Source organism: Camelina sativa, chromosome 18, assembly GCF_030686135.1.
Source record: "Camelina sativa cultivar CO46 ecotype springtype chromosome 18, ASM3068613v1".
Classification (NCBI taxonomy): domain Eukaryota; kingdom Viridiplantae; phylum Streptophyta; class Magnoliopsida; order Brassicales; family Brassicaceae; genus Camelina; species Camelina sativa.
The window spans coordinates 20,199,235-20,226,950 of NC_141897.1; the positions used below are offsets into that span (position 1 = coordinate 20,199,235).

The 27,716-nt window shown below is 36.8% G+C and overlaps 6 protein-coding genes across 55 annotated transcripts; 3 read left to right on the plus strand and 3 right to left on the minus strand.

Annotated features, from left to right (window-relative positions):
- Nucleotides 1-1,772: 1,772 nt before the first annotated feature.
- LOC104762179 (uncharacterized) lies at nt 1,773-5,817 on the minus strand. The gene is made up of 10 exons (XM_087499301.1): nt 5,602-5,817; nt 5,025-5,078; nt 4,690-4,815; nt 3,796-4,341; nt 3,247-3,707; nt 3,046-3,145; nt 2,890-2,952; nt 2,713-2,802; nt 2,514-2,615; nt 1,773-2,272 (listed from the first exon to the last, which is right to left on the minus strand). The coding sequence occupies exons 1-10, from the start codon at nt 5,815-5,817 to the stop codon at nt 1,919-1,921; spliced, it is 2,112 nt and encodes a 703-aa protein (XP_087355427.1). The 3' UTR covers nt 1,773-1,918.
- Nucleotides 4,980-9,210, plus strand: LOC104762180 (ATPase GET3C). Its single transcript, XM_010485424.2, has 12 exons — nt 4,980-5,938; nt 6,407-6,654; nt 7,081-7,292; nt 7,384-7,446; nt 7,535-7,636; nt 7,733-7,807; nt 7,894-7,962; nt 8,050-8,115; nt 8,212-8,289; nt 8,377-8,475; nt 8,648-8,782; nt 8,914-9,210. The coding sequence occupies exons 2-12, from the start codon at nt 6,525-6,527 to the stop codon at nt 9,049-9,051; spliced, it is 1,167 nt and encodes a 388-aa protein (XP_010483726.1). The 5' UTR covers nt 4,980-5,938; nt 6,407-6,524; the 3' UTR covers nt 9,052-9,210.
- On the minus strand, nt 9,137-14,214 carry LOC104762181 (ABC transporter G family member 28). The gene is made up of 14 exons (XM_087499300.1): nt 13,751-14,214; nt 13,596-13,672; nt 13,224-13,499; nt 13,077-13,140; nt 12,849-12,995; nt 12,721-12,755; nt 12,551-12,624; nt 11,556-12,457; nt 11,174-11,470; nt 10,591-11,091; nt 10,364-10,512; nt 9,997-10,286; nt 9,781-9,914; nt 9,137-9,674 (listed from the first exon to the last, which is right to left on the minus strand). The coding sequence occupies exons 1-14, from the start codon at nt 13,972-13,974 to the stop codon at nt 9,518-9,520; spliced, it is 3,327 nt and encodes a 1,108-aa protein (XP_087355426.1). The 5' UTR covers nt 13,975-14,214; the 3' UTR covers nt 9,137-9,517.
- Nucleotides 14,215-15,291: 1,077 nt separating this feature from the next.
- LOC147923095 (uncharacterized) lies at nt 15,292-15,729 on the plus strand. Its single transcript, XM_087497908.1, has one exon. The coding sequence runs from the start codon at nt 15,292-15,294 to the stop codon at nt 15,727-15,729; it is 438 nt and encodes a 145-aa protein (XP_087354034.1).
- A 247-nt stretch (nt 15,730-15,976) lies between these two features.
- LOC104762182 (uncharacterized) lies at nt 15,977-18,350 on the plus strand. Its single transcript, XM_010485426.3, has 4 exons — nt 15,977-16,372; nt 16,616-16,753; nt 17,110-17,181; nt 17,561-18,350. Exons 1-4 carry the CDS (start codon nt 16,202-16,204, stop codon nt 18,230-18,232), a joined length of 1,053 nt encoding a protein of 350 aa, XP_010483728.2. The 5' UTR covers nt 15,977-16,201; the 3' UTR covers nt 18,233-18,350.
- Nucleotides 18,351-18,621: 271 nt separating this feature from the next.
- On the minus strand, nt 18,622-26,249 carry LOC104762183 (uncharacterized). 50 transcript variants are annotated; one of them, XM_087499335.1, is made up of 36 exons: nt 25,999-26,249; nt 25,777-25,828; nt 25,535-25,573; nt 25,385-25,432; nt 25,161-25,288; nt 24,924-25,039; nt 24,720-24,841; nt 24,560-24,613; nt 24,333-24,490; nt 24,182-24,249; nt 24,012-24,071; nt 23,856-23,930; nt 23,673-23,719; nt 23,495-23,578; nt 23,330-23,394; nt 23,149-23,253; nt 22,955-23,047; nt 22,770-22,861; nt 22,561-22,694; nt 22,303-22,455; nt 21,996-22,108; nt 21,764-21,907; nt 21,567-21,661; nt 21,368-21,486; nt 21,232-21,268; nt 21,091-21,153; nt 20,899-21,000; nt 20,748-20,804; nt 20,483-20,668; nt 20,321-20,392; nt 20,098-20,233; nt 19,812-19,998; nt 19,584-19,738; nt 19,377-19,418; nt 19,242-19,279; nt 18,622-19,027 (listed from the first exon to the last, which is right to left on the minus strand). In XM_087499335.1, the coding sequence occupies exons 19-22, from the start codon at nt 22,623-22,625 to the stop codon at nt 21,870-21,872; spliced, it is 369 nt and encodes a 122-aa protein (XP_087355461.1). In that variant the 5' UTR covers nt 22,626-22,694; nt 22,770-22,861; nt 22,955-23,047; nt 23,149-23,253; nt 23,330-23,394; nt 23,495-23,578; nt 23,673-23,719; nt 23,856-23,930; nt 24,012-24,071; nt 24,182-24,249; nt 24,333-24,490; nt 24,560-24,613; nt 24,720-24,841; nt 24,924-25,039; nt 25,161-25,288; nt 25,385-25,432; nt 25,535-25,573; nt 25,777-25,828; nt 25,999-26,249; the 3' UTR covers nt 18,622-19,027; nt 19,242-19,279; nt 19,377-19,418; nt 19,584-19,738; nt 19,812-19,998; nt 20,098-20,233; nt 20,321-20,392; nt 20,483-20,668; nt 20,748-20,804; nt 20,899-21,000; nt 21,091-21,153; nt 21,232-21,268; nt 21,368-21,486; nt 21,567-21,661; nt 21,764-21,869. The 50 variants fall into 50 exon arrangements, with proteins under 50 accessions (XP_087355461.1, XP_087355443.1, XP_087355475.1 ...); XM_087499317.1 differs by having other exon boundaries at nt 18,622-19,279; nt 19,377-19,452; nt 19,846-19,998; ... (1 more) ...; nt 24,182-24,218; nt 25,999-26,245; XM_087499349.1 differs by having other exon boundaries at nt 19,840-19,998; nt 22,336-22,455; nt 23,149-23,394; nt 24,182-24,218; nt 25,999-26,245.
- Between the last annotated feature and the right edge of the window lie 1,467 nt (nt 26,250-27,716).

A 27,716-nucleotide genomic window follows, 5' to 3' on the forward strand; every position in this document is an offset into this window, starting at 1 on the left:
CTTTGGAAAGGTTGCCTACGTACCCTTAGAAAGGGATCAAGCCATTCATAGTTCATATTTTAGTCGGTGGACGCTAGGTCATTATCAGAAACTAAGTGATATGGGTGAGATGCTAGGTAGTCAGGCGACAATCTGGACGACCTGTGGAGGTAGGTGACAATCTGGACGACCTGTGAAGGTAGGCGACGATTTGGACGACCTGTGGAGGTAGGCGACAAGATGGACGACCTGTGGAGGTAGGCGACAATCTGGACGACCTGTAGAGGTAGACGACAATCTGGACGATCCGTATTGCGAATGACTATGTGACGAACCGAGAGAGTTGGATCCTTTTTCGCTCTCATTTTTCTCTCTTGATGCATGTTGTATCCCGCATTTATAGGGGAATGTCAAGTTACTAAAAGACCACAATACCCTTCCTTTGTACTGGGTCTAGAAAATGATTGTATACCGGCCTTTTAAGGGGTGTAAGCTCACCCCTAACAATATGTATTAGTGTACTTATAACCATATAATAGTGTGTACTTAACTAGTTTTATATCCAATCAAAATTTGCGTTACATTTTTAGTTTTGAAATTTAAACCAAAGTCAAAACTGAAAAGCGGAATCAGATTCAGTTTGAAGAATCATTTACGAAGGTTCATTCAGTCCCATAACAAATAACTTTTTTTTTTTGTTTAAAATTAAATCGTTTTCAGTTTGGTTTGATCAAAAGTTATGTTATTATGGAGGGTGAGCTATATATATATACTCTAGTAATTTTAAATCATTTTTATATCACCCCAGTTACTTAAATTTTTATTAATAGATGTTGTTCATATAAATAGTTGTTGGTCCAAAGGAAAAAGGTTCAAATCAAATAACAGTTTTATACATTCATTATTTAATAAATTATTGATTTTGAGATAATAGAGACAGCGATGGAGAAAGTGAAATGTCAAATGAAAAACGTTAATTAATTTTGGTTTGAAGTTTTTTTTTTTTTTTTTTAAATGGATTTGGATAACATGTCAAAGCTGAAAGTTTCTTATTGGTTTGCGCTGAATCTTCCATTGATATCTCTGACCTTAAATCGCCGCCGTTTTGTTTGAACTTAACCATACCCTTTTTGTTTTTGCTTCCTAACTACAGATAGAGTTTTCTTTATCAACACAAGATACGTGCTGCCATTAATCACTCGTTGTTCGGTTGATCAAACAAAGATTATTAGTATTTCACATTCCTTGATTAATAAAAATATTTCAGTGTAAATGTTATTAAAAAAGAGTCATTGTGTATAAACATGGTTTTTATTAAATTGGTTATAGAGACATAATTTGAAGTCAAAGTTAAACATTTGGTCAACAAAGCAACCTAATATATTACTTTGGATAACGCCACATGAAGTTCATTGTCAAGACTCAAGGATAGAGTGGTTCATTTTTTTTTAATTTAAAGTATTATTATAAAAAAAATCACGAGAACGAATAACAAGAGAACAAATCTGTTTAATCCAATTGACATCTTAATAGTTCCTAAATCCTAATCTAGATAATTATGAAAAGAACAAAATGTAAAGAAATTGAGAAATAAGAAGATGGTTTTTATTTATGAACTATGTGTTTTGTAAGTAAAAAAGAAAACACACACACTAAACAAGTTTCTATTAATAGAAGGCAAAAAAAAGTGTAGAATGTAAAATTAATGAAGGTATTCGAAAATATTATTCAATGCCTTAGAAGGTTTGATTAAGATATATACCAATCACACTACTCGTGATGATCATTAGATATATGTAAGATGCTTAATTATGATCAAACATTTACATGTCAGTTTAACATTCACATATAAAACAAAATACAAATTTCGATATTTTATTTTGAAAACACAAATAAACGAATGAAAAGTTAGTAGCTATAGTATATATATAGTATACCCCTAAATGGCTAAAAGATACTGAAACTCGAAGTCATAAGGGATCTTCTCAACGACAGGAGAGGACGTAGAAGCTTTAGTATTATTATTTTTAAAACATTCCACCATTGACTTTCTCAATGATCCAGACGTTGGTAATTGGTTGCAAACCCATTTCACCAGAGATCCTAACTGCCCCATCTCTCCACTACTTCCACCGCCATCGACTCTCGGCACCACGAAATCGGTGGCGTGTTTCACAAGAAGCTCCGGCAAGCCTATCCGTTTAGCCGCTGTAACGACCACCGAGGCTTGCAGATACTCCAGCTTCGATTTCTCTAGCTCCGTTGTCACCCCTTCGCCAGTGTATATCCTCACCTTCAAAATGTACTTTTAGATGAGATACTACGTAACCATATAATATTTAGACAAATCATCTATAATAAAAATGATGTAATCTTACTAATCTTAGCATTGTAAATTAATACTAAACCAATCTCTATAAAATGCTTGGAATATTGGATATGAACAATACTACGTAATATATAAGAAAAGAAACTGTTCAATGGATTGTAATAGATTGATTGCCCAATTAAAAGTGAATTAATATGTAACTTACTGCAGGAGAAGATCGAGTTCCGCAAGAGAGTGCAAATGTGATGTTAGGATCCGTTGCTTCTACGCCATATAGTTTACGGATAATCATTTCTTCGTGTCGATCCTACGGTTATATTTGCATGTATATTGACTTTACGAAGTTGATCTCAGGATAACAACATGAAGAGCATTATATATTGAAATGATAGGTATGTATATACCTGAGTCATGGTAGAAGTTGTAGTCTTCCTAAGGATACAATGCTCAATGGTATGAGCACTTATGTTTTTGCCTCCAACATTCATCGTAGCCTATCTCATAAATTTATACTTTAACTATATTAAATTTGAGTTAATTAATTTATTACTGTTTATTATAAAAGGGAGATAAAAACATACCTTATTGTAAACAAGAGATTGCAATTTCTCAGCTGTTTTTGGAACACCATGTTGTAGATACCCCTGGTCATACACGGAAGCCATGAACATGATCGTTGAGTATAAAATTGTTTGTAATCAATGAAAATATATTGAAGAAGTAGAGTATATATATACATGCATAACACAAGCATTGAACATGTTGATCCAAAACGCTAGCTTTTGTTGTTGGCTCAACACTCTTAGATCCACTGTCTCAAGATTGTTCATCAATACCCTGCATTGTGGCCACAACACAAAATATAGCTCACTAATTCAAATGTAATTTATCTGATGGTTAATTTGTTTTTGTCAGATTTTATGTATCGAAAAACTTACCTGAGTTTTTGGATTAAAGAAACGGAGCTAGAGCTTGAAATGCACTTGGAATCCATAGAACTTGAAGTGAAGATAACAAGATTCTTGTAAGGACCAATGTCTCTAGCCAAGGATGTTTCGATATCAAATATTCCATAAGGATCTTGTTGTCTTGATTCCTTGCAAGACACAAGATTCATGGATTTAGACAAGCTTGAGGTTGCATTGTCGATCCTAAAGCTTCTTGAGCTCAATGAGAAATTAGTTGATCTCGAGATAGGTCCCGTTTTCTCTAGCTCCATGACTCTTGTGGTTCTAAGGAGGCGGACGTAGATGAAATTGAGACACTTCATAATGTTCTCTGCGAGCTTGTTTGGGTGCCACTTCTGTATGTTTTGTCCGTCTTCCATCAAGATTGTGCTCGATAGAGATTTTGGTGGCATGTCTAATGATGTATCAAGTGCTACACGATCCTTATTAGGCTGCAACAAATCACAAGTATATATAAATCAAAATTGAATTGAATAAAGCAAACATATGTGTGATTAAACATATATATGAAAATCAGACCTTATTAGGAGAGGAATATCTAGGTTCACGTAGAGGCGAAGGCGATTTCATCATCCTAATCTTCTTCATATTTCTACTCTCTTGCAGTTTACTTTCATGTTGGACTGACCGATGATTCTCCTTCTCAACGATTCCAACTTTCTCGTTAGACTTGTGGAAGCTTTCGGTCGCGTAATCACCTTTTATAGCTTTGTTGATGAAATGCAGTGTCTTTGTACCAAATGTAGCATTCTCTTGATGATGACTTGTAGTAGCTTTGGTGCTGTTGTTGTTTTCATTCTTCATCATGGCTTTGTGCACCATAGGGCTTGGAGGTGGGAGCTTAGGGTATAGTTTTGGTAACATTGGAGCTTGATAAGAGGTTATGTTGTCATCATCATTGTAACTCTCACTAGTTTGCCATGCTCGTCTTGATGAACTTGTTGTGGCTTGTTTCAAAGTTTCGTCTTGTTCTTGCTTGAGATTTATCTGAAGATGGCTTATTTGAACTTCTAGTCTTGAAATTTCACCTTCTACTATCGATAGTTCCGTTATTAATTCTTTCATCTGCATTAAAATAAGGTAACTTATTTAAATATTTTACAACTCAATAAAATGACTTCTTTAATTAATTTCACAACAACTGTATCTTTGTTAAATTGTTTATGATTATTTATGCCTTTTATTGTCCGGTAAGGGGGATCTAACAATTTTGTTTGATTTATACAAATATAATTATATATTAATAATTGTAAAATTTTTGGTTGACCTGAGACTTGGTTTAAAAGCAACGTTACCAGAAATATGTGTATGATGTTATTATCATCTCATATTAAAAAGTCTTTTGCTGCTTTTACACTCTATCCAAACTTGGAAACACAATACACGTAATGTGTTACTAATTATAATACGTACCTTAGGAGGGAGAGAAGCAGGAAGAGTAATGGAAGAGGACGAAGAAGGAAGTTGATGTTTTTGGACTTGTTCCAATATCTCACGTGTCTTTTCTTCTTGATCCAGCATCTCTCGTAACATCCACACCTAACAATTATTATTAGTACCATAGGCATGAGAGCTAATTTATGTAGTGCAATTCTAAAACGAAATCAATTCCAAAGATAAATTTGAACCGCAAACTTGATTGTACACCTATAATACTTTCATTCACGTATATATTTATAACAACATCCCTTGGTGTTTGCCTAGAAACAAACAGAGATAGGTAAGCTAATTTTAGTGGATTCCCATACCTCTTTCTCTATTTCTTCCTTTTTTTGCTGGCTATTATTCAGCTTTTTCGTCCTCTATTCACATCAAAAAGTTTCCAAAAAAAAAAATCAGTAAGCAACAAAACCATAGATTCTTCTTCAAATATGAGAGAATGGACAATTTATACAACAACGCAATTAAGCGGAACTCAGATTAATGTGTAAGAATGCTAGTGTGCTAATTCATTTTCATAAGACAAACACACCTACTGATTTTATATATGAGAAAGGTCGACGGTTTATATCTCTTTTAATCCGAGGTGTCACCTTAATTAACTCGAATACATTGGCCTAACCACTAGGTATACAAGGAGCTATATGTGCTAACAATTAGTTAATTTTTACATTTGTATGATAAGAACAAAGCGAGTGGCACATAGATATACGAAAAAGAGATTTTAAATTAAGGTGCATATTATCCGAAATTAACACAATATCTTTGAGCTAACCACTAGCTTTAAGTTTCATAAATTCAAGCTGTATGCTAACAATTCAATATTGACATATGAATGATGAGAACGAAGCTAGCATATGGAATTCAAAAGAATGTTAATCTCACAACACTATGAGGAACATTGAAGCTGGGAGAGTTAGAGCCAGCTGGGAGAGTTGTGGTGGGCATGGCTAAGCTGGAGCTGAAATAATCGTCGGGATTGGACCAGCGAGATGAAGATGGAGCAGTGAGACAGAACCGGAGAGAGTGGTTGAAATCAGGAGGAAGGTAATGGTAATGTAGGAGGTTAATAGAAGAAGAAGAAGAAGAAGAATGAGACATTTGAGATATATTGGCTTAGGCTTCAAGATGAAGATGAGAGCGATCGTGAGAGAGGGTTTGGTGAAGGAAGACGAGAAGCAGTTTTCAAAGCTGATGCTCTTAACCGTCATTCAGATAGAGAGTAATATCTGGAACTTTTTTTTTTATATAAACAATTTTTTTTTTTGCCATATTAATTATTGTTATGGACCTTTGTTGGAACGTAAAGATAATTAGGTTGTTGGTGGTAGATTATGGTTTTTAACCATTAAAGTACAATTTGGATTATGAGTTTAGTTCACTAATCATCATGAACATAACAAGTTGGATTATGAGGTTATGGTACTTTATTTTACGTTTTTTTTTTTTTTTTTTGAAGGAAAAATACTATTCATATTTATTATTTTGAAGGAAAATTTATTCATATTTAAATAATTTTCTTAAAAAAAATATGAAAACATTATTCACAAACATATTTTCATATTTGAACTGAAAATTTTATAAATTTAATTTACAAAATTGATTACTCAAATTTTGAAATATTTTTATTACTAAAAAAAAAAAAAAAACACAACCTATGAGATGATGAGTCAGTTTTATTTCCTTAAAGGCTAAAACCCTTTCACAAACCCCTCCACCGTCGCCGTCGCCGTCTGAAACATTGTGATTTCAATTTCGTTCCACTCTCCGACAAATTTCTTGGCTTTTGCTCTCTTCTGAATTCGTCAATGACAGCTTCGCTTCTTCTTAGCCGTGTTTCTCGAGCTACTAGCTCAATCACTATCCGTCGGGTCGCAGGTTTCAATTCCCTTAATGCTCAAATTCTCGGTGGAAGTATCTCCGGAACATTCTTTCGAGGTTGCCCTTTTGATCCTTTCCCTCTCTCTTGTTGCTTTCTCGTGAAAAAACTCAAACTTTGTGATATTTTCTATCACCGTCTCTTCCTCCACCCTTTTGTTTATCTAAATTGTTTTGCGCAGAGTTGACTAAAGTTTCAGATCCAATTTTGGTTTGAGTTTCGAACTTTGATTCTTACTTGTTAGATGAGATGAGAGCTTTCTTTTATTGGTGAAAAGATTAGTTGTTGGTGGATAATGAGAATCATGTTGTTGAATCTGTAAATATATTGCTGTTTGGATGACATAGTGAAAGAGTAAGCTATGTTCATGCTCTGTAGCTTGCCGAACTGTAATTTATATCCATGGAAGCAATGGATTCTGTTATTAAGACAGCATCTAAAAATTTCTGTCATTTGATAACTTGGTTTCTCGCTTGTTTGTGTAGAGAGATCATTAGCTACTCTTGCTCAAGGAGCTTCCCATTTTGATGAGATGGTATCTGTGGATCAGAGAAAGTATTATCTTCTAGGCGGTAAAGGAGGTGTTGGGAAAACGAGCTGTGCTGCTTCTCTTGCGGTTAAGTTTGCTAGCCACGGTCATCCTACCATTGTGGTTTCAACTGACCCTGCTCACTCCTTGAGTGATTCTTTTTCCCAGGTATCAGCTTCTCTCATTTGTCTCTCAATATTTACGCTTGAAAGTGTGTTTTCAGCCATCAACCATCAGCTAATCTCGTGTTGGCCTCCAGGACTTGTCAGGAGGAGTTCTAAAACCGGTTCAAGGTGTTGATTCAACACTTCTAGCTCTTGAGGTGATTAAGAAACTACGCGTCTCTTGCACATTCCTGGATACCTGACATAGGTTGCTGAGTTTTATTCTCATGTTTTGATGTGTGACAGATTACACCTGAGACAATGAAGGAAGAGATTAAAAGTCAATCGGGCGGTAAAAGCGTTAAAAATATGATGGATAGCATGGGGCTTGGAATGTTTGCCGGCGAGGTTCATTTCCCTTCTCTCTATACTTGATTTTCTAAGCCTCCATTATGACTGAAAAAACTTCATCAATGTCTCAGATGTGTTGTTCATTTTTGGTAGTTAGGGGACTTAAATCTTGAAGATATGCTCAATGCTGCCTCACCTGGTATTGACGAAATAGCAGCTATTTCCAAGGCACGTTTGTTCAGCCCCAGAGTTCCCCTGAAATGAGACGACAATTTTAATGTTAATTACTAAGAATATTAAGATTTTCATTGCAGGTCCTTCAATTTATGGAGTCACCAGAATACAGTAGGTTCACACGTATAGTTTTTGATACTGCTCCTACGGTTAGTAATTTTTTTCCTAACTTTGTACTGAATCCTAGAGTATGCTGCATTTGTTAACTCTGATTAATTCCAAATAATTTCTTGCAGGGACATACTCTGCGGCTTCTTTCCCTCCCAGACTTCTATGATTCATCCATTAGCAAAATAACAAAGGTTTGAGGATGATGAAATTTAGCGTCAGTTGTGGTTTGCTTACGCAATTGGTATGTTTAGCGTATTTTTATCTAAATGGATTATTTGATTATATAGCTCAAGAAGAAGGTCACTGCAGCAGCTTCAGCTTTTAAGTCTATGTTTGGCAAAAAAGAGATACAACAACAAGAACCCGTAAGTATAAGTTATTTCATGTGAACAGTTAGTCCGTTACTTCCCCTTCACCTTTTCTCAAGTTCTGAACAATCATTGTTTTAACAGTCTAACGAGTTAGACCAATTGAAAGAGAGAATGGAGAAAGTTCGAAATGTTTTCCGTGATGTGAACACTACCGAGTTTGTCATTGTAACCATCCCAACGGTAACACCATTCTTTTACTAGATCTTTAGTTTAAGACTTAGCTTGTAAAATGATCTTAATTTCTTTTTCGACGGCCTAAGTATTATTTTGAGTAGAAGTTGGGTCACCTTTTTGAGTTCTTGAATTATATTTGTTTACATATTCATGACTGTTTTATTATCTTTCCCTTTAGGTTATGGCAATAAACGAGTCTTCAAGGTTACATGCATCTTTAAGAAAAGAAAACGTGCCAGTCCACAGGCTTATTGTTAATCAGCTTCTACCACAATCTGAATCCGACTGCAAATTTTGCTCGATGAGACGAAAGGTAACTCGACCTAAGACCATGCAAGCAAAACCTACTGAAACTTTTGACTTGAATACAATATTAGTTTAGTATTTCTGATAGGCATATTCATTGCTCGTATCTACAATGTGATATGGTTGTTGATATTTCAGGAACAAACGCGTGTGCTTGGACTTATTCAGAATGATACAGAACTTTCTGGGTTAAAATTGATCCAATCCCCATTGCTAGACGCAGAGATAAGAGGGGTTCCGGCACTTAAGTTCATGGGTGATCACGTTTGGAGATAAGAAAAATCAATGTTCACCTTTCATTTTCAGTGAGTAACAATAAGTTAAATTCTTCTGTTACCTTAAGATATGAAGTTCTAGCTGATGAGAGGAAAGCAAATTAACATTATTATCAACCTTAAGCCAGGAAATTAATGGAAGTTCTTGGAGCTTTTCTCATTGTTTCTTCTATATACTTCTACATTTGTACTTGGTGCATAAAATGGAATCGATAGGAGACAGGTGATAATCTATGTTATATCTAAAGCAAATGAAAGATATACAACATGAAGAATTACAGGTAGGAATCTTAAACTCTGATGATGGACCTATGAACAGTGTGGCGGGCTATTATCTTCTGCAAATGATGTGTTCTTCCTTGTAAAACCTTTGTGAGTGTATTTGACGCGTATAGGGAAGAAATTGGTATTTTCGAGTTTCCCGAGATTTGCAGGTACAGAAGGAAGAGGTTTTGGAAGCTTAAAAGCTACTTCTTTTGGAAAGTTACCATACAAAAGAAAGCTGCACAGCGGCTCAAGATACCTGTTAATGTCAGGAAGATGAGGCAACGAGGGAAGTGCTTGATGTTGTATCCATTCTCCATCAGTGACCCACACCGAGTGATAAGCCAGACTCCTTTATATCTGAAATATATATGGAAGAGTGCAGACATTAACAAGATGGTCTAAAGAGTGCAGAGATGCATGGTTGCAATGGAGTTTCCTAATAGGGAGAAATCAGGTTTGTAACCTTTGAGCGTTTGATACCACAAAAGCTTCAAGAGCCCATCTCGTGTAGCACAACTCTGAGATTGAATCTACGATTTTGTTGTCGTTTGTACTGGTGGCAATTAAAGTCAGAACCACTGGAAGTAACACTGACCACTGCACAACGAAAAAAAAGATCTAGTTTAAGTCTTTGGTTTTTGTCATCAGAATTTTGCTCAATGATCGATTAAACGCTTACTAGTTGAGCTGGACCAGGTTCGAAAAGTATGGCCAGGGCATAAGCTATGCCAGTCACACAGTATACAAGACAGATTAGGACAACATAATTGTCTGTAACTGTTGATCTTGGATTGTTGAAGAAGTAGAACATGGATAGATAAACAAGCGGTTTAACTATGGTGTTGAAGTGATCAACTGTGTCTTTCGCTAGGAAGTAAGCGAGGCTGCTCATTCCGGCTCGGCTTTCTCTCCAATAATGTAGTTTATCCAGAGAGAAAGATCTTAATGCAGTAATCTTACACAATAGAGCTGAAAAAGTAGAAAAGGTTATTGAAGAAGAAAGAGGCAAATTTGTCGTCAGAGAAGCTTGAAAGGTTTCTACTTACAAACAGCAATGACTGTATATGTATATCCCATGGCACCAAACGTTTCATCGCTCACTTTAGCAAGTGTTCCTAGGCAGATACCAGCAAGTAAAAGTATTAGGTAATCTACAGCTAGTGTCCTTGCTTCTCGCAGTCTTTGTTTACCTAACCTGCAAAGAAAACACATTGAGTTTAAGAAAGGATTCTCTGTGAAGTGATTGATACCGCTAGTATTTGAGGGGATCTACCTTCCTAAGAAGTATCTGTATTGCTGATACACACCAGGAACTTCTCTTGCAGATAAATCACCTGAACTACTGAAGTTATTCTGCAAGGTATCTTTCTTGATTTCAACATTTGCCTTGACATCTTGCCAGAACTCTCCAGCGAAAGATGTTCCATCATCTCCTACGACACTCCCATGAGCGCTTCCTCCGTGAGCAGAGTTTTCAGCGGAAGCTGATGAAGCCATCCCTTCAATGCTTTTAAGCATGTCCATAGGAACTTGATACCCATTATGAAGCATCCATCTAACCGGAAGCTGTTTATAGGTAACCCCTGAGCTTGTGCTTGGCTTTAATATGCCTTCTAATATATCAATGTAGTAATCAGGTGGATTCACACGCTCAGGGACAACAATCCCGAGGCTCGAGAAGTATTCTTCAACGTTTTTCACTGATCCTTGGTAACATATCAGTCCACCTTTTGCCAGAAGTATTAGATCATCAAACATCCGAAAAAGAGTATAGCTGCAGAGAGACAAGATCAAATGAGAATAAAGATCTAATCATCTGTTTAGTATTAGCTAGTGGGAGAGTATATATGTTGAACCTGGGTTGGTGGACAACCATACAGATGTTTACTCCTTCAAGAGCTTCACGACGTAAAGCTCTGAGAAGTAACTGAGAAGATGAACTGTCAAGGCCTGAAGTTGGTTCGTCTAATATTAAGAGTGATGGTTCCATCACCATTTCAAGACCCACATTGACTCTTTTTCTCTGACCTCCAGAGATTCCTCTCTTTTCCACAGTCCCAACAAGAGAGTCTCGAACATGTTGCAGACCAAGTGACTCAATGACTCTTTCTACAACTAAAACCTTTTCCGGCTTTGGGAGATCTGCAGGCAGCCTGTTTATGTAGTAACCAATGGTTTATGCATACAGTTGAATAAGATTTTGAAAACTTAAATTTCATTAAGCAAAATGTGACATACCTGCATCTTGCACTGAACCAGAGATTCTCCTCCACTGTCAAGTTTCCATGGACAATGTCATCCTGAGGCACAAAACCTATGATTTTCTTGTAGGATTGAATTGATTCAACCTTGCCGTTTACGAGAATCATTCCACTCATGGTGCAACCTGGTGCTTTTCCTGTCAAAGCTGTTAGGAAAGTGGTTTTACCGGCACCAGAAGGACCCATCACAGCAGAAACACGTCCAGGTGATAGTTTACCAGTAACACATCTCATGAGATGTTTGTTTTTCCCTTTTAGAGTAATCGTAAGGTCTTTAAAAGCAACTTCAATCGTAGGTCTCTTTCGTATGTCGATATCATTAGCCATGGAGATGACTCCAGAGAAAGTCAAGTTCTTGTTCTGCTCCTGCATTGCTTTTTCCTTCTCAATCTGGCCGTAAGCGTATCTGAACATCTGGCTCTGAGTATGCAAGGCCTTGCCTTTTGGAGCATGTTTTTTAATGTTTTTATCACCAATCTCAAGATTAAACCCTCCAGGATCTTCAGGGTTTTGTTCAATGTCATGTAACATCTCAGTTAGTTTGTTCTTATCCTTTTTCTTTCCCTTTTTTGTGTCTGAGCTACTTCCTGACATTGGTGGTAAGGCAGCATCTGATCCAGGTTTTGCTTGGCTTAAACCTCTCATCAAATCTGGCTGTTTCATAGATTTTCTCCTGGAAAATGTTCGGGAAAACGATTGCTGCAGCTCGGTCGCATGCTTCTTTGCTATATCTTTGGCAGATTTCCATTTCTCCCGTGACTGTGAATCTCGCACACTTTGTACTGCTTTTTCCCTGGATTTCGCTTGTCTTCTTTCTCTCGTTGCAAGCACTTGATCAGAACAGTTGTATAAGATTATGAGCAAGAAACCTAACCCAGCCTACATAGAAACAAGCCAAAGACTCAAATAATTGGAAACTAAACCAAGAGATACGTGAAGCAAATAGTTTAAGGAGAGAGATCAATGACTCACAAAAAGCATGATTCCATATGCTGTGATATTTTGATTTGTTGATCTTGGATTGCATGTTGCCAGCTTAAAACAATCTGCACATTCATCAGAGAAAAGAGACTGTAAGTTCTCTTTCTTTATCTCTGATAGTTTGATTCTTGATAGTTGTTTGGAAAAAAGAGATCACTCACTTAGTTCTGCAGTAGAACCTGTCCTGCAGTAATGTCTGTAGCAAATAATAGATGAGCTTAGCTGATCATGAGATTAGAGAAAGATGAACCTTTGACGAAAGTTATGAAAATCATTCTTAGTTAGTTACCCTTTGCTACAAGGAAGCTTGTCGATAGTGGAAGGACAAAACGATCCAGCTGAACAGAAAACTTCACTGCTACTACCAATATCAGCCCAAATGTCAGCTCCACCACAAGTATGATTTGGCTGTCCAGAAGGAAGCTGGTAATGATATCTGCAAAAACAACAAGCCTGCAGCTAATCTTACCATATGTTCAAGACGAACTTTGAAAATTGATCAAAAAGCAAGACTTACGGGTCGCATAATCCTGTTGTTTTGTTCAGCTCAGCCTCTGGACAATAAGCTCCCAATGGACAAGCTTCATATCATTGTGAGAAAAAACATTAGAAATGGATCAAAAAGTGAATTCTGATCAATCGTTTTGAATTGTTGATGACTTACGGATCATGCAGGTAATGCCACGAGGGCAAAAGAAACCTGCGCAGCAAGGCGCACATTGCTGAGTTCTTACAGGAACATTCTTATCGTCTTTAAGGTCAACTTTCACATCTTTAGCAGTACGACAAGCCCATCCAGGTTCACATCCAGACATCCATGAAGATAGATTGCAGTTCTTGTTCGGTTTCAAGTAATTCGTAGCTCTCTTTGGACCTCCTAATAATCCATTAAAGTATATCCTCACTTCTGCAGCCGTACATATCCTTTGCATCATGTCACCTATTCTCAAACCAAAAACATCAACAAAATGTACAAACCTTACTTTAATTCTTCTTATATATATCAATGAAACAGGGGATGTATAAATATATATACCTTTTGTGGATTTACCACAGGCATTTAAGAAATCTGGCTTTTTAGAGAAATTAAAGGCTTCGTTATAATCTTCTTTTCTACAACACACACAAAAAAAAAGTTTCATCAGAAACTAACACATTGGTCATGAAAACGAGACATGTTTAGAAACTAACACATTGGTAATGCAGAAACCGAGTTCTCGTTTAATATCATCCTCAAAAACTTCGGTGAGGTTCGATATTTTGTCGAAGACGAATTGGTTATAGAGACGATTAGCCGCGGGATTATCCAAGCTTCTATCGTCTTGACATATTACATTTTGATGAAAGATTAAGGAAAGAAGAACGAAGAAGGAAACATATGTTGTTTCTTGAAAACATGAATCTCTCCTTCCCATCCCTGAAATATTCCGAGAACAATGTTGTAGAGACTTATTCTGGAGACCGTGATGGATCAAGGAGACATTAGACAAATTGCGAGAGAGAGAGAATTAGGGTTTGTTTTTTTTTGTTCTTTCTTTTTGGGGGAGAGAGATTGTAGTGTTTCTTGGGAGTCAAGAAATGGATGAGAGGAAGACATGGCGATATATGAGGAGGAAAGAGACAGGAGACAGAGATTTTAATTTGACCGTTTGACTAATTTCTCTTCTAACTCATGTCATGGTAATAGATTTTTCACCACGGAATCATATATACGAGGCAGTTTAAAGTCCAGGCTATGTCTTTTGATGAAGTTTCTACTATGACCTCTGTAGGTTTTTATTTTTATTTTTATTTTTATTTTTATTTTTATTTTATATATATATAATAAAAATAAATATAACGTAACATATATGATATATAAAATCCTATTTCGAGTTGGAATAGGATGTTGAACGTGATGTACTCTATATATATTACAAGGATTGAGACTAAACGAAGTGTGTGATTATAATACTTATTACAGAGGTTCTATAATATTCATCATAATAAAGAAGACCAAAACGATGGCTAAACCTAAATGTACATGGTGAGTGGATCGGTGATTGTTCTTTATCTTTCGTTGTGGTTCCTAATTCCTATATGGCTATTTGATTTCCAACTAATTATTAGTGGCGTGATTGCATATGTTATCTTCTTTTATTTTTTTATTTTATTTTTTGTGGTATGGCAGGTCCATGACGCGAATACTTCACGTCATCATCATGCACATACTCATCGTGTCGGCGGCTCTTGCAGCGTTCATATACATAAGGCTAAACAAGATCCCCTTGAACGACGACCAAAATATCTATGGCAGTTTTTTGGCATCCTTATACGTCAATTGCGCTATTGCCGGACCCGCGGCACCCCCAGAAGATGGAGAATTAGGTTTCTTCTTTGTTGAATGCGTGAGTCATGGCTTTGGGATTGTTGTCATCGTCTTTCTCCTCTATTGTATCTCTCCCAAACTCGCTCTCTGTGTCGGATTACCCTCTACCATTGGGTTCATGGCCCTTTGCTGTGGCTGTCTATGTTCCCTAGACTATGATGACGACGACTTGCATGCAAACCAAAGTCGCATACCAGTCTGATAGTGTTTTATGATCTCCCCGTTTTAGTCTTCTTTTTTTAGTGTTTTGGTCAACATTGCGTTTTTGTAGACAAAGAAGTTGCATAATTTGGCTCCGAGGTTCCATCCCCAAATACTCAAGCAGGTTTGGTTCCCTGGTTCCATCCCCAAATACTCCTTCATAATGTGGCTTGCTTGCTTTGATAGAATGCCAATTTTGTCTCGCTTGAGGAACTGGGGTCTCTTGGAAGATGACACATGTATTCTTTGTGAAATTTATACTGAAACAAGAGATCACCTATTCGTACGCTGTTCTTATGGCTACGACTTGTGGAGATGGTGCACCTCAAGAATGAAACTACACTTCTTTGGTTTTAGCTCTTGGGACGGTTTCTTACTATGGTTGCAAGCCTCCTCCGAAGGAAACTTGGCAACACTGAAGTTACTGGTAGCTCAGGGAGTGATCTACACACTTTGGCATGAGCAAAACGCGCGAATCTTCCCCGGACAACGCACCCCAGTCGAAGGCCTTTTCCAGCATCTTGATAGACGTATCCGAAACACCTGCTTAGCACGAGAGACAAATCTGAAGCTACGGGGCATGCTAGCGTACTGGTTCTGAGGGCTCTCGGCCTAACTTATCCTCTTCTTTACTCTTTCTCGCTTTGTAAAATCTTCTACTTTTTTTATTGTATCAGGCATGTTTAACTCTGAATCTAGTTGTTGCTGAGACACTTTTTCTCTCTATTGTAATCATCCATAAGTTATAAAAATACCATAAATTTTATTTAAAAAAAGAAGTTGCATAATTGATCTATTCCGGTTTAATCATCGGTTTAATTCGGTTTAGAAGGATTGTTAATTACATTGTCGTTGAAAATTCAACAACTTTTTTGGTCACTCTCTCTCTCTCTCTCTCTCTCTGGTCACGAAACCCCCAAATCCAATTTTCAGATAATTAGGGTTTTTTTTTTTGTTTGTTCAATTTCTCTGATGAAACTGAGAAGAAGAATCTCACATTAGGGTTCCTTAGTGTTGGCATATTCTGTGGGTTTTTCTCATCTCTCATTCCACGGAACACTGAGGAGATTCCCATGTTGACCTCTCCTTGCTCTTCTTCGTCTCTCCTCTTTTGCCATCGCCCAGCGCTATCTATTTCGCGTTCAAAGTTTAGGGTTCCTAGTCGAACTGTCTTCTCTCCTGCTATTACCCAGATTTCCCCTTTAACTGCTGCTTCTTCACCTTCTAATAAGCCCGCGAAGCACGTACGTCTTCTTGTTTCTTTTCTCTGTTTCTCCAAATCAAGTTTGAAACTTTGAATTTGACAACTAGTACAGAAAGGGTTGTTCATGAAATTGTGGAATTGGGTTTTTTTTCATGGATTAGGTGTTTTAAGTTAGATATGTCCAATTGGTAAATGAGAAGAGCTGCTTTATATTTTGTGTTGATGCAGATGAAGAGTTTTATCTTCAATGTATTGAAACTTTTTGGTGCTATTTTTGGTGCAGAAATGGAAGTTTTTTTGCTTTAGAAATGAGGATTCTGCTCCTGAGAATCCGGAGCAATTCGTGCCTGAGGAAATAGTTAAGCCAGATCAAGATTCTCCATGTACAGATAAAACAGATTTGAAGGCAACTCTTCAAAAGGTAAAAGGATCTCTTGAAGTCACTGGATAATTGTATTTTTTGAAGAAGAACCACCTTTTCTTTAGTCTCTGTTTTAGTATGACAAATCAATTATGATATTAGGGTCTAGACTGCAGAAATCTCATCTTTTGGAATTAACTGTTATGTACTGTATTATCCATCATCTACTGGTTTTTTAATGAAAGAGAATTTGACGATTCTTTTGATCTGGAAATGTGCCAATTTGTGGAATACAAATTGATAGTATTATTATGAAACATCTCTTTTTACTAAAATGTGACGGGAAGGCTTATCGATCTTGTGTTCATAACATTATATTGGGTCTATCTGATGCACTTTGTTTCGTTGGGTTTCAGGCTGCAGATGCAGTTTTGAAAGCCATTGGGACTCGTTGGAAGGTACCATGGACTGTCGAGACCATTGTGCAGGTACCTACTTCTTAATGTCACACAGGGACATTAATGAAACCTATCTAGAACGTCTACTGGTTTATCTGTATATCAGTATATGAATAGTGGAGTGTTACGAATATTGAGTCTGCGTAAGATGTAGTTTTGGAAAATAGAGGCATTTAATTGTGGGCAAAGATCCTTGACGTAGATACTATGGACTACATGTCTTACCTCTTTAGCCTTTATTAGTTAGATATAGGTTATTAGGCTGTTGAAACGAGAGAACTTCAAGCTAATAGATGCCTTGGTTCATAAAGAAGAAGCAAAACAAACGATAATGAGAATTGAGTTACATTCCGAAGCCTTCAATTTTAACATGTGATCATTTGTTGTGACCCCAACATAACTTTTGCAGGTAATGCTTCTGTGGGTAGCTGCTTTCTGGTTCATTGGTTCATGGATGATCCCATTCATGGCTCATATATCAGGTTTCCACAAAGAATCCCTAACATTTAGAGGCCAAGCTTTGTTCAGTCTGGTAACTGATGTAACAGAAGGTCTTGCCGGGATTGCTATCCTCCACCGTTGTCTCTCCATGTTCCGTCCTCTTGCAAGCGATTGGTTCCGCTTTAGCCTCAAAGGAAACTGGCAACTAGATGTTATCATAGGCTGTTTCATGTTCCCTTTCGTAAACCGTCTATCCCAATTAAACCTCAACCTTTTGCCACTCCCACCGACCTCAAGTCCGGTCTCACTGTCAAGTGTCGAGCAGTCGATAATGGCTAGAGACCCTGTGGCAATGGCACTGTATGCGGTTGTGGTATCGATTTGTGCACCGGTTTGGGAAGAGATAGTGTTCAGAGGGTTTTTGTTACCGTCTCTGACTAGGTACATGCCAGTTTGGTGTGCGATTCTTGTGAGTTCAGTTGCGTTTGCTCTGGCGCATTTCAATGTGCAGAGGATGTTGCCATTGGTGTTCCTTGGAGTGGTTTTGGGTTTGATATTCGCACGATCAAGGAACTTGTTACCGTCAATGCTGTTGCATAGCTTGTGGAATGGCTTTGTATTCATAGAATTGATGCGATGAGGATGAACAATGTCTCTGTTTTAGGTGTTTCTTATTCTTCTTGTAATTGATTCATGTTATGATTTTAGCAATTCTTTTTTTTTCGTTTCTTAATAAATGGACAGTTCAATTGTACAAAGATAAGGGAAAATAGTCAAAAGGAAACTACTAATTTTACGACTTTGTTCAAAATAATAATTAAGCAGGCTATACTTAGGTTTCCTCTTTTCAAATCTCCCTTTCAAGCTTCTCCTACGGATTGGACTAATTCATCTTGATGGATACGGATCAAATACACACACATGATATAAACAGACGTGCATGTCTGTAAAGTGTTAATATTCTCAATTAAGCTCAGTAAAGTCTTATATGACTCATATTTTTACCTGCAGAGGATCTAGAAGATCAGGGATATGAAGCTTTCTCTTGTCATAAGGCTCAATGAAAATGGAATATCCCCGGGCATATGTCCCAACAAGAGTTGCAAATCACACACTATTTGAATCGGCAAAAATTCATCTACATGTGTAATTTCAAAGGTTAGTATCAGAGCCTAGAGCTTTTAGTCTTTTCTTCTCAGTCCGAGCCTGAAAATCAAGCACGATACAAAGCTAACATGGATTTCTTTCTTTATGTTCTCTGATGACTGCCATTGACATTGACTTGAGTGCAAATGGATTCCTCAGCGGATTAACTATCTTTCTAGCATTTTGCTGCTTCTTACGGTCAGTCGACTTATCTCCTTGAGAAAACTGCTGTGGTGTTTGGGTAGGGAACGTTTCTCCTTGGATTCTGTCTGCTCAGACCTACGCATCCCTGAGAGTACGGTTGATTGAACAAGAAGAAAAAGAATTAGAATACCCTTATATATATCACTTAACTACAATACCAACTCATAACGAATGATATAGAGCCTGGCATCTGAGGTTTTGTTGTTTGAGCTCTGCATCCGATACTGATTAACTTGTTATTTTCCCGAGGCTTGATTAAAAGCAGTTGACCTCAAACGAAATTTGCACATGGTCTCTACCTTGTAAGATCTCATTGATCAGGTTCTAGGAACCGAAGCTGCACATATAAAAGATGAAATTACTTGAATTGAGAGATTGTTACAGTCCAACACAATTCCTAATTTTGGAAAACAGATGATTTTGAGATCACTTACAGAGCAACAAGAGGATTTGCCTTGTGAATTAAAACAAGAAGCCTAAGTGAAAGTAAAATCTCAGTCATCTTCCGATCTAAAATTGAAAAAAAAAAAAAGGAGAAGCAAGGTTTGGATCTGGCCAAGGAGTACACTTAATTAACACATTTAAACAACATGAAAACTTATAAACAACCAAAGAGACAAAGGATGAATGTTTAGTATCACCTGCTAATGTTTGGAGAATTAGCACCATCTTCAGGCTTTCAAAGAGGTCAACAATATGAGAAGGCAGGCTTAACTACTCAGTCTCCTTCTCTATTTTCACAACAGCAATGTAACAAGAATACTTAAAGACTTATAGTCCCAAAAGTAGCAACGTCCTGCACCCATAAACAATTGTAAGACCACAGTTAAACAACAAAGGTGAGGAAACAATTAATAAAATATATATACATGGAAGGAGTGGAGAATTGTAGAAAACATTGACATGGGGTAGCAATATGTTCATCAGCTGTAAGTCCCTTGAGAAGGTTCCGTTTCATCAGCTACTTTTTATCCAAACCAGTGGCTTAAAGAAACACTGTTCTGTCTCTCCTCTGCTGTCTTGTCAAATTCGCTGGACCATGGATCCAAATCGTAGCTGCCATGAGAAAAGAAAAGATCATCAATAGCAAAATATGAACATTACACATAGACAGATAGATAGATCATACATAAGAAAGCCGAAAAAAGAACTTACATTATCGAAGGCTCTACTAATATGTCTTAAACAAATCAACAAGACTGTGACCATATAATGCTTTGTGTCCCGATACTATAAAATCCTTTTCCAGCATCCTTCAATACGTAACGACCTTACCATTGCAAAGCTTTGCCTGAGAAAATAATATGGCCGAGAAACATATTAGAAAGAATCCAGATTTTGATAGAAATTTTCAAAGATTCTTTATCTTGTGTATTACCTTGTGCACTGGGACCAGAAAGACCACATCTGTTTTCCGTAACGGTGCTGGAGAATCCATGTCAAGGAGTCCCTTGGAATCAACTCAATTTCAATCAAAATAGTATATAGCCACAAGTTTATAACTCAATCTAATTTTTTGGTTAGAACATTCATAAATTACCTTGTGGCATAATCCACAGAGAATGGCAAACTTTCGTAGATCGTTGTAACTGAAGGCATTAAGATCATAATCATATCGTTTGTTCAAGAATTTCTCCAACCACCGGAAGATCAGAGGATGTACATTCCAAGTGTTATGTGGTGGTGAGTATTTCAGGAATCCCAAGCATCATGTTCAATGCAGCAGCTACATTTAGAGCTATATTGTCAGTGTCAGTAGCAAAGGCAGAAATCACCGACTGGAAGATATGTTTAATGGCTCTTACTATCATCTCATGAACACACAGTGATTGTACATGTGACAACTTATCTGAAAGCTCCACCTGTTGTAACCATAAAAAGAAATTGATTATTAAGAAAAAAAAATATCATCTTGAATAGATTCTAAGAACCATGAGGTTAAGAAAGCCAACTTACAACGTATCCTAAGGAACGCATCCGAAGACCTCTTGTGTGCATAAAAGCAGTTAGAGTCTGGCCATCGACTGGGAAGAGCTCCAACAAACCAGAATCTGCAACCTATATTCAGTGATTGAAATTTTTTTATGAGTTGTTAATATCTTATTATAACCAATACAAAACACAACAAAAAAATTTATACTCAGTTACCAGTTTCGGAATAGCAACTTCAGTATTATAATTTTGTCCCAAGTGTACAAGTTCTTGCAAAGACTGTGAAATAAGTATTCTTTGTTAGCACACAGTCAGTAAACAAACTTAGAGAAAAAGCTGGAGATGTAATGTACATACCTTGTGATGGAGTGCAGTATCTGACTACTAGTGAAGGCTGCAACAGACAACAAATTCTTCAAGTTGAGTACGTTTTCTTGAGCGTTCTTCTCGGCATCAGATTGCAAGGATGGAGTTGTTGTAGAATTATACTCACTATACTTTCTTCCACCATTTAACGTACATATTCCCATGAAGATTTAAGCTCATTATCCTGTTTGCTGAGGACTTTTCTTGTTCTTCTTAGAAGAGGATTTATGGAGAAGTAATTTCAAACTGTAAAGAAAAGATATATAGTATTACACCGTAAGCGAGACAATAAACTAAAGAAACAAAAGATGAATGTTTACTATCACCTGGTGGGATTAATGCCTCAGTCTCCTTCTCTATTTTCACAGCAGCAATGTAATCAGAATACTTTTTGACTTATAGTCCCTAAAGTAGCAACGTCCTGCACCCATGAACAATTGTAAGACCACAGTTAAACAACAAAGATGAGGAAACAAAAAAAATATAAACATGGAAAGAGTGGAGAGTTGTAGAAAACACTGACATGGGGGAGCAGTATTTTCATCAGTTGTAAGTCCCTTGAGAAGGCACTGTTCCATCAGAAACACTGTTGTGTCTCTCCACTGCTGTCTTGCAAGGCATAGATGCAATTAAGGCAAATTGGTTGGACCATGGAACCAAATCGTAGCTGCCATGATAAAAGAATAAGATCATCAATATCAAAATGAACATTACACATAGATCAAGCATATAAGACAGGGAAAAAGAAAACTTACATATTATCGAAGGATCTACTAATTTGTCTAAGCAAATCAGCAAGACTGTGACATTATAATCCTTTTTTCCTGCAGCCTTCAATGTAAACGACCTTCCCATTACAAAGCTTCGCCTGAGAATAAACAAACAAAAAACGTACGCGAACTGTAAAGCAACATATAAAGTATCACACCGTAAGCGAGACAATAGACTAAAGAGACAAGAATAAGATCCATTAGCAGTATGTCCCTAAGCAGTCTGAAATTTAACATAGCACCAACGTATTAGCAATGTGAAAAGAACCTGGATGTGATCATGACCAAGCACCTTTGATTACAATTGAAAGCATTGTGAAAAAACCTCGAGGCAACATGTACATTTCCGAGACCTTCCTCCATCATGGCTACATTGATGTATGTTGCAGCAGTGTTTGGATGACCGCATGTGAGATGTAAGAGATACAACGCACGCTTAGCGTACCTAACAAAAAAAAAAAACACCCATGTTTATAGATGGTAGAAAGAGGCATCAAACATTTAAACCATCAACCACAAACCTTGCAGTTCTGTTAAAATCAATACTTACGTAAGAGTCAGCTCCGTATGCTGAAGCCTATAGTAGAAGACAGCAAGGTCACCATAACTCTTCATCGTATCTGAATGATCAAGTCCAACTTTCTTCTCATTGGTATCTAAAGCCTTTTGCTGATATATTGTAGCCTGTTACAACTTCCTTCTCATTGACAATATTAAGATGTGCAAAGAAACAAAAAGTAGTATGATCAACAATATTACCTTTGTTCCATAGGACCTTAAAGCATTCCTTTGTGTAAAGCTGTTTTAGATGACTCCAGAAGTTGCCTTCCAGCAGATGAACATGTTGCTTGCTGCAGAGATTTAGAATAAAAAGTCTGATCAATAGCAATGGCTGAGTAAGATATTAGAAAGAATCGCGATTTCGATAGAACACTTTCAATTACCTCTTGCACTGGGACCAGACTGACGACAACTGATTTACGGAACGGTGCTGGAGAATCCATGTCAAAGTCCCTTGGAATCAACTCAATACCCACCTGAAAAATAAAATATTAAGCCACAATTCCAATCAATATAGTAAATAGCAACAAGTTTATAACTCAATCAAATTTTTCTGGTTAGAACGTTCATAAATTACCTTATGGCATAATCCTCAGAGAATGGCAAACTTCTGTAGATCCTTGTACGTGAAGGCACTAAAGATCATAATCATATCATTTCTTCCAAGAATTCCTCCGACTACCTGGTAATGTTTAAGAGAATTAGCACCACCTTCAGGTTGGTCAAGGAGGTCAACAATTTAAGAAGGCGGGCTTAACTCCTCATTCTCCTTCTCTATTTTCACAACTGAAATGTAAGCACAATGCATGAAGACTTCTAGACCCTAAACAATTGTAAGAACAGAGTTAAACAGAAACAACAACAAAAAAATATGTAGAAAACACTTAGAGGTCAAAACTCCGTTCCATCACGCTTCTTTTTACCTAAACGAGAGGCCTGAAGAAACACAGTTCTGTCTCTGCTCTGCTGTCTTGCAAGGCACAGATGCAATAGAGGGAAAATCGTAGCTGCCATGAGAAAAGAATAAGATCAATCAATAGCAAAAATATGAACAAATTACGCATAGATCATAAATATAAGAGAGGGAAAAACAGAACTTACATTGTATTACCGAAGGATGTTCCCAACTTCCCATTACAAAGCTTCGCCTGAGAAAAGAAAACAAAACGCAAACGATTAGGGTAATACATTAATTGGGTAAGTGTTGGTTTATGATAACCAGTTTGTAATCCTGGTTTAGTTCATGTAAAGTCAATCAGAGTCAAAACCTCTACAAATCTATACCTCCAGAAGTATGTTTCTCTTTTTTTTTTTTTTCATCATTCAAGTTTTGGAGAGACAGTTTGTAGTGACGGACAGCTGCAGAGGAGAAGAAAGTATCAGAACAACACTAAGAGTCATTATAAAAAAGAAAATCTCATATATTAAGTGAAAAATTACCTGTGACAAACCTCTGTTTTGTTTTTATCCCAAGTGCTACTGCAGCAACCATCAAATCAGCTGAAACGACAAAGAGAAAACAGCATCAGAAGCAGGGTTAGTAGTATAACTTGGTAAATCTCAAAAATCCAAGTAAAAAGAATAAAGAGAGAAGAACAGAGTTAACTTACCTTAATCAGTCTTCATTCTTGAATCCATGTCTCTGACCTGCACAACATATAAAGTATAAAAACGCAAACTGTGCAGTAACATACAAAGTATCACACCGTTAGCGAGACTATAGACTAAAGAGAGAAAGGATGAATTAATGTTTAGTATCACCTGGTAGTGTTCAGAGATTTAGCAACACCAGCCTTCGTGCTGTTCAAGGAGGTCAAAACTTTGAGAAGGTGCTTAACTCCTCATTATCCTTCTCTATTTTCACAACAGAAATGTAACCACCATAGTTAAGGACTTACAGTCCCAAAAGCAGCAACGTCCTGCACCCAAAAACATTTATAAGAACACAGTTAAACAACACAGATGGGGCAAACAACAAAAACACTTACATGGGGTAGCAGTATTTTAATCAGCTGAGAGAAGACCTTTGAGAAGGTTCCGTCCTGCACCCATAAACAATTGTAAGACCACAGATAAACAAACAAAGATGAGGAAACAAAAAAAAATATATAAACATGGAAAGAGTGGAGAGTTGTAGAAAACACTGACATGGGGGAGCAGTATTTTAATCAGTTGTAAGTCCCTTTAGAAGGCTCCGTTCCATCAGAAACACTGTTCTGTGTCTCCACTGCTGTCATGCAAGGCATAGATGCAACGGAACCAAATCGTAGCTGCCATGAGAAAAGAATAAGATCATCAATAGCAAAATATGAACATTACGCATAGACAGATAGATGGAAAAACAGAACTTACATATTATCGAAGGATCTACTAATTTGTCTAAGCAAATCAGGAAGACTACTGTGACATATAATCCATGTTTCCTGCAGCCTTTTAATATGAACGACCTTCCCATTACAAAGCTTCGCCTGAGAATAAACAAACAAAAAAACGTAAACTGTAAAGCAACATATAAAGTATCATAGACCAAAGAGACAAAGGATGAATGTTTAGTATCACGCCTGGTAATATTTAGAGAATTAGCACCACCTTCAGGCTGGTCAAGGAGGTCAACAATTTGAGAAAGCAGGCTTAACTCCTTAGTCTCCTTCTATAATTTCACAACAGCAATGAAAGCACAATACATGAGGACTTACAGTCCCTAAAGTAGCAACGTCCTGCACCCAAAAACAATTGTAAGACCACAACAGTTAAACAACGCAGATGGGGAAACAACAACAAAAAAAGAGTGGAGAGTAGTAGAAAACACTTACAAGGGGGAGCAGTAGAGTCAACGTCCTGCAATGGAGCCAAAATCGTAGCTGCCATGAGAAAAGAATAAGATCAATCAATAGCAAAAATATGAACAAACTACGCATAGATAGATAGATCATAAATATAAGAGAGGGAAAAACAGAAATTACATTGTGTTACCGAAGGATGTTCCCATTACAAAGCTTCGCCTGAGAAAAGAAAACAGAACGCAAACGATTAGAGTAATAACATTAATTGGGTAAGTGTTGGTTTATGATAACCAGTTTGTAATCCTGGTTTAGTCCATGTAAAGTCAAATCAGTCAGAGTCAAACCCTCTACATAAATAAGAGGGTTCTATGTAATGATGATTTGGAGCAATAAAATAGAAAATTCAGGAGGCTTAACATTACAACATCAGTATCAATGGAGGAGGAGAGAAGATGATCTTCCCCGTGGCTTCGCCTGAGAAACACACAAAAACAAAAACAGAAACGCAAACCCTAATTAATGTAAGTTGGGGACAAAAAAAAAATCAATCAAATCGCAGGGCAACGAATCTAGGGTTTCAAGGGGGAGAGAGAGAGAGAGAGAGAGAGAGAGAGAGAGAGAGAGAAATACGAATACGATCATACCTTCTAAGAGGAAGGAGGAGGGAGAGACAGAGAAAAACTCGCACAGAAACTTCCAAGGAACGAACTACGAGTGGCTGGTCTCTCCGGCGTCATCAACCACCGCTGCCTTGCCCTTCCTATTATGTGGCTTCGGAATCTCCGGCGATGGGCCGCCAAAGCAGAGGCGACGATGTGAAGATTCTGAATCGTCCGTCGTCTATGTGAGAGAGCTACTGTTTATGTTGTGGTGTGCGCTTCACTATGTTGTATATATAGGAATTTTAATTGGAAACTTTATCCTCAGTCAAAATAAAATTAGGATTCCGTAAAAAAAAAAAAAAAAAAAAAAAAGGAAAAAGGAAAATTTTACCACAACAACGGTCACAAAGAAAGCCCACGAAACAATAAAGCCCACCACGATACATTGAGTGACGTAGTGTAGTTTCCACTTCTAGCAAAATAACCCAAACGACACCGTTTTGAGCATTGTTTTTTATTTTTTAACAATACGGAAACTATTTTAGTGAACAAAGAAAATAAAAATGAAATTATTACTTGAGTTTGTCACTTATAGTAAGAAAAAGGAAATTATTTAATTCAGATTTTGTATTTTTATATATTTATAAGTTAATTTTTAAAAAATATAAAAAAAAATAAGAGTCCGTAAATAAATAAAAAGAAAAACTTTACCACAATAACGGTCACATAAAAGTTAAAAAGCCCACTAAACATTGAGTGACCCAAACGACACCTGTTTTAGTATTGTAGATGCCATGGTTCAAAACATACGGTAATGAGAAAATGATTTATATTCTAAAGCTTTCAATTTCACCTGTGATTATTTGTTTGTAGGTGATGTTCAGAGCCGGCCCAATGCACAGGCTGATGAAGGATGTAATTTTGCCCTTCAAATAATATTATATCTTTTCGGTCCTAAAATTTCTAAAAAAAAAAAAATTAGTGGTAAAGTACTTCCTAAGCAGCTTACAGGTGGCGAATTCAACCCTTTTCAGGGTCAGTTATTGTTAATGTTTGTTGGGCTTGTAGCCTTTATATTTTTTGTGCGACGGCTCTGGTGATGTTTCTTACTCTTCTTGTAATTGATTCATGTTATGATTTTAGCATCTTCTTTATTTATTTATTTTTTTGATAAATGGACAGTTCAATTGTACAAGGATAAGAAGAAAAATGATCAAAAGGAAACTATACTAATTTTACAACTTTAGAATGTTAAATGCTTTTTGTTCAAAAGAATAATTAAGCCGGTTATACTTGGATTTCGTCTTTTCAAATCTCGTTTTTCAAGCTTTTCCTATAGATTAGAATAAGCTTTAATCTTGATGGATATGGATCAAACGACACGAATACACACACACGATATACACAAGAAGTGCATGTCTGTAAAGTCTTATGACTTTCTCAATTAAGGTGGTAATATGAATTATCCGTCCCTTGACTTCAATTAAGGCCATTTAATTCTTCTTCGACCTTTAAATTCAGTTGCTAATACTGACAAACAAAATCCATTACTATTGGCTTTTTACTATTTTATAAAAAAATATACTTTCCAGTTTCCACTTACTTATCGTTAATTAAATAGCATTGCCAAATTTTCTTCCTCTTTACTCTATAAATATAAATCCGATTAGTGCATATCTCAGATTAGCAGAAAGTTTATATTGATAAGTTTGACAACAGACTTGCACATTGCTCAAGAACTTATATTATTATTTCTTTAA